Source organism: Lipotes vexillifer, unplaced genomic scaffold (assembly GCF_000442215.2).
Source record: "Lipotes vexillifer unplaced genomic scaffold, Lipotes_vexillifer_v1.1 scaffold1158, whole genome shotgun sequence".
NCBI classification, from domain to species: domain Eukaryota; kingdom Metazoa; phylum Chordata; class Mammalia; order Artiodactyla; family Lipotidae; genus Lipotes; species Lipotes vexillifer.
This window is the reverse complement of record NW_006793745.1, coordinates 1,487,809-1,491,576: the sequence shown is the minus strand read 5'-3', so window position 1 is coordinate 1,491,576 and position 3,768 is coordinate 1,487,809. Positions and strand designations below refer to the sequence as shown.

Here is a 3,768-nt window from a genome sequence, read left to right as displayed (position 1 = left end):
CTGCTGAACAGTAGTATACTTATGCCTACTTTCCTAGTATGCATGCTATACTTAGAAAAACAAAGAAAAAGCTGTCCAGGTAAGGAAAGCCTGGTAGTGTCCCTGTAGCCCTCCAACCTCGTTTTTCTCCCGCTCCCCTACCCCTCTTCCTCACTCCCCCTCTGCACGTGTGCTCAAGCTGGGTCTCTCTCCCCGGACAGCCTGCGTGTCACCAACCACAGTCATGCAGTCATGGCTCCCTCCCACACTAGGCCAGTGATTCACCCACTTCTGGATGCCTTTGCAAACTTATACCCTCATACCGATCCAGCCCTTGCTTCTCCTTCCTCAGCAGTTAGGGAGTTCGTTCCGTCATTAATGTGTGTATACTCCCAGTTGCTTTAATTCTGCCAAGGCTTCCCAGCCAGACCAAAAACACAGAGCATGCTCTCTGGGAGTGTCTCCACAGGCAGTTCAGATTAAATGGATTAAATCGCTTCTCAGGAACTAGCAAGGTGTGGAAAGTGAGGTGTGACCCTCTTCCAAGACTCGCCCTTCTGCCTCAGCACCTGGATGACTCCCACAGAGGACCCAGAACCTTTTTTACTGTCCCATTCACCTCCCAAGAGCCAACCTGCTAGATAAACTCCTGCCAAACAGACCAGCAGGGAAAGCAGGGAAGGACTGAAGGAGGCACATCAAAGAACAAAGGGTTTGTTCTTATCCTGTCTTGAATATAGTCTTAAAATTCAATACTATTACTCAGCCATAAAAAAGAACGAAATAATGCCATTTGCAGCAACATGGAAAGACCCAGAGATTGTCATACTAAGTGAAGTCAGACAAATATCATATAATATCACTTATATGTGGAATCTAAAAAAATGGTACAAATGAACTTATTTACAAAACAGAAATAGAGTCACAGATGTAGAAAAGAAACTTATGGTTACTAAGGGGGGTAGGGGGAGGGATAAACTGGGAGATTGGGATTGACATATACACGCTACCATATATACAACAGATAACTAATAGGGACCTACTGTACAGCACAGCGAACTCTACTCAGTACTCTGTAATGACCTATATGGGAAAATAATCTAAAAAAGAGTGGATATATGTACATGTATAACTGATACACTTTGCCGTACAGCAGAAACTAACACAACATTGTACATCAACTATACTCCAATAAAAATTAAATTAAAAAAATTCAATACTAATCTATTGTGGTAATATGAAACAATCTGGCAGTCTGTGCCAAAATTATAAGCATTTTCAAAATAGGTAGTCATAAATGTGCATTTTTAGAATTTCTGCCTGTTGGCCCTCTCCGTCTTCTACGAACACCTTCATGCCTTCCCACCTCACCCATTTCTTTTCTCGCCTAGAGGAAGATACAGCTACTAATCATAACCAAGGTTCATTTTATCTTACAGAAACAGCGGCACTCAGACAACGGACAGACACATCAAAAGGCTAACGACATTCCAGTCACAAGGCTCTGCCAGTTCACATTAGTCTCTCCTTGTCCCAGCACTGACTGGAATTTAGGCGATCCCCTGGCTCTACGACTACAAATTTAAGACATTCTTCTAAACCATCAAGCTTTCAGGATTATGTGAGTGAAACCACAGCCCATCCTGACAGTTTTGAGTTTGTGCCCCTTCACTCAACAGACAGGATTCCTCTTCCAGGTTCAGGATAGCGCACCCTTCTGTGGAAGAGGATTACCAAGAGAAGGGCTCCGCTTAACACCAGAGGGCAGGAGATGCGTCTCCTTTCTCTTTGTAATCCCAGCACCCAGCATGGTGCGTGGCCTAATGAGCAGGCAACCCGAGGGTGCCAGATGAAGGGTAGCAGGTAAAACCATTTTCCCTTTTAAATGAACAATACCTAATGAAGCAACGTCATAAACATGAATTAAGACATGAGGACATAAATTTGTCTTTCAAGTCAGCTAATGATTCTGCAGGACCCTCTTCATTGGTCAACACATTTTGCAGTCAGAACCACAGAACCAGGGGCCTGAAAGGGGCCTTGGCCATCAGCAGGTCAAGCCTCCCGGTACAGATCAGGAGATGGAGTCCTACAGGGGGATCAGTGTCCGCCAAGGTCACCCATCTGATGTGGGGTTGGGCAGGACCCCTTGCCTCTTCCTATTCGAAGATGCTCCCCGAAAATCTTGCATTACTTACACACTAAAGGCTCATATGAATGCCATTGCTTACAATTCAGGAGAAACCAAAGGTCACCAAAACGTGTTTCTTCCGCAGGGCTGGCCGCGGAGAGGAAGCAGGGAAGATCACTGGCGAATTTCTACCTGCAGACACCGCACGCTTTCCCGATGGACGCAAAGGTCAGTTTCCGGAGCTGCTAGTCATAGGGTCCCCCAATTCTGTCCCGGGGAAATGAGTTAACTCTGCTCTCCTGGGCTCGGAAGCTTCCAGCAATGAATTAAACCCCAAGTCGATGTGAAAGACTGAGGGGAAAGGGACACAGCGCCTGGACCCCACGTCCCGGTCGTTCACCCCTCCGCCTCCACCGCGTCCACACTTGCGCGGGCCGCGGCGCCTCCCGCCGGTCCACTCCGCGCGAGGCCACGACTCCCAGCCCGCGCCCCCGCCAGGCGCGTTTGGGGGAACCGTACCCTGGGCGCTGCCCGCGGGGGCTTGGGCGGAGTCTCCGGGCCCAGCCACGCGGGGGCAGGGGCGGATCTGCGCCGCCGCCCCCGGCCCGCGGGCCCCGCTACGCAGAGGAGGGGGCTGCGCCACGTACCTCGACCGGCAGGTGCCGCCGCCGCCACCGCCGCCTTGATCCGCGGCTGCAGGGGACGCCGCTCCGCGCCGCCCTCCGCCTTCGTCCGCATATTAGGGAGCGGGCGCCAGCCTGCCACCAGTCCTGGGCCCGGCGCCCCGGCCCGCCCCCTGCGCCGCGGTAGCGCCCATTCAGTCCCGGACCGTCCGCTCCCCAGCTCAGATGAGGAGGAGGGGCGTGGGGCGGGGCCTGGAGTCACGAGGACACGAGAACCAATCGGAGCGCGCGAGGGCCCCAGAGGCTGCCTTGCTCCACCGACGCTCAATCCTCCACCCTGCGGGGTTAGGGGAGCTGGTCACCCCCAGCCAGACGCCCGTCGCTGGAAACGCTCTTGGCTGTGTGCTGGCCCGGGCGAGGGTCCCGGGCACCCACCGCCCTTTGGATCTCTGCGTGCCGTTAGATGGCGAAGGAACAAAAGGTGTTTATAGGCTGGTTATAGGCTTTTACTGCACAGAGGACTCGTAGATACGGAGCCGCTGAATGAAGGGGCTTTATGTAGTCACGTGCTTTATTCTCTAGGACGGACCCGCAGACAATACTGGTTTGGAGTTCCTGGAGCCCTCGACACAATGAGAGCAGCCTGAGTGTGTCTGGGCATTTGCCGAACAGCTTTCTGTTGTTCCACTTATCAGAAAAAAATCGAGGGAGCACTAGTTTCACAGATGGGTAATTGAGACCCAGAGAGCAGAAGTGAGTCACCCTAAATCATTAGGGCATTTAGTGGCAGAGCCAGAATCAGAACCTGTGCTTGGAGCGCCCATTTCCATAACTCCGGAGTCCCCCTCGATTCTGGAGCGGAAGTGTCATACAATTTTTAAAAGTGTGAATATTAGTGAATCCCCAAATTCAGGAATTAAGAGGACTTGAAAGCACGGATATGTTATTTCTTTAACACAGGCAGGTGTGTATAATGCTCCTGGGACATTTCTGTGCCGTAGGACTTGTTGACTCTTCAGTAAAGTCAGTGAAGTT

General features: G+C 51.4%; 1 protein-coding gene across 1 annotated transcript in view; it reads right to left on the bottom strand.

Annotated features, from left to right (window-relative positions):
- Positions 1-2,968, bottom strand: part of ST3GAL5 (ST3 beta-galactoside alpha-2,3-sialyltransferase 5) — a 49,832-nt gene extending 46,864 nt beyond the window's left edge. Inside the window, 1 exon segment of the mRNA XM_007466745.1 lies at positions 2,758-2,968. Coding sequence (XP_007466807.1) covers positions 2,758-2,848 — 91 coding nt within the window. The 5' untranslated portion in view covers positions 2,849-2,968.
- Positions 2,969-3,768: the final 800 nt, after the last annotated feature.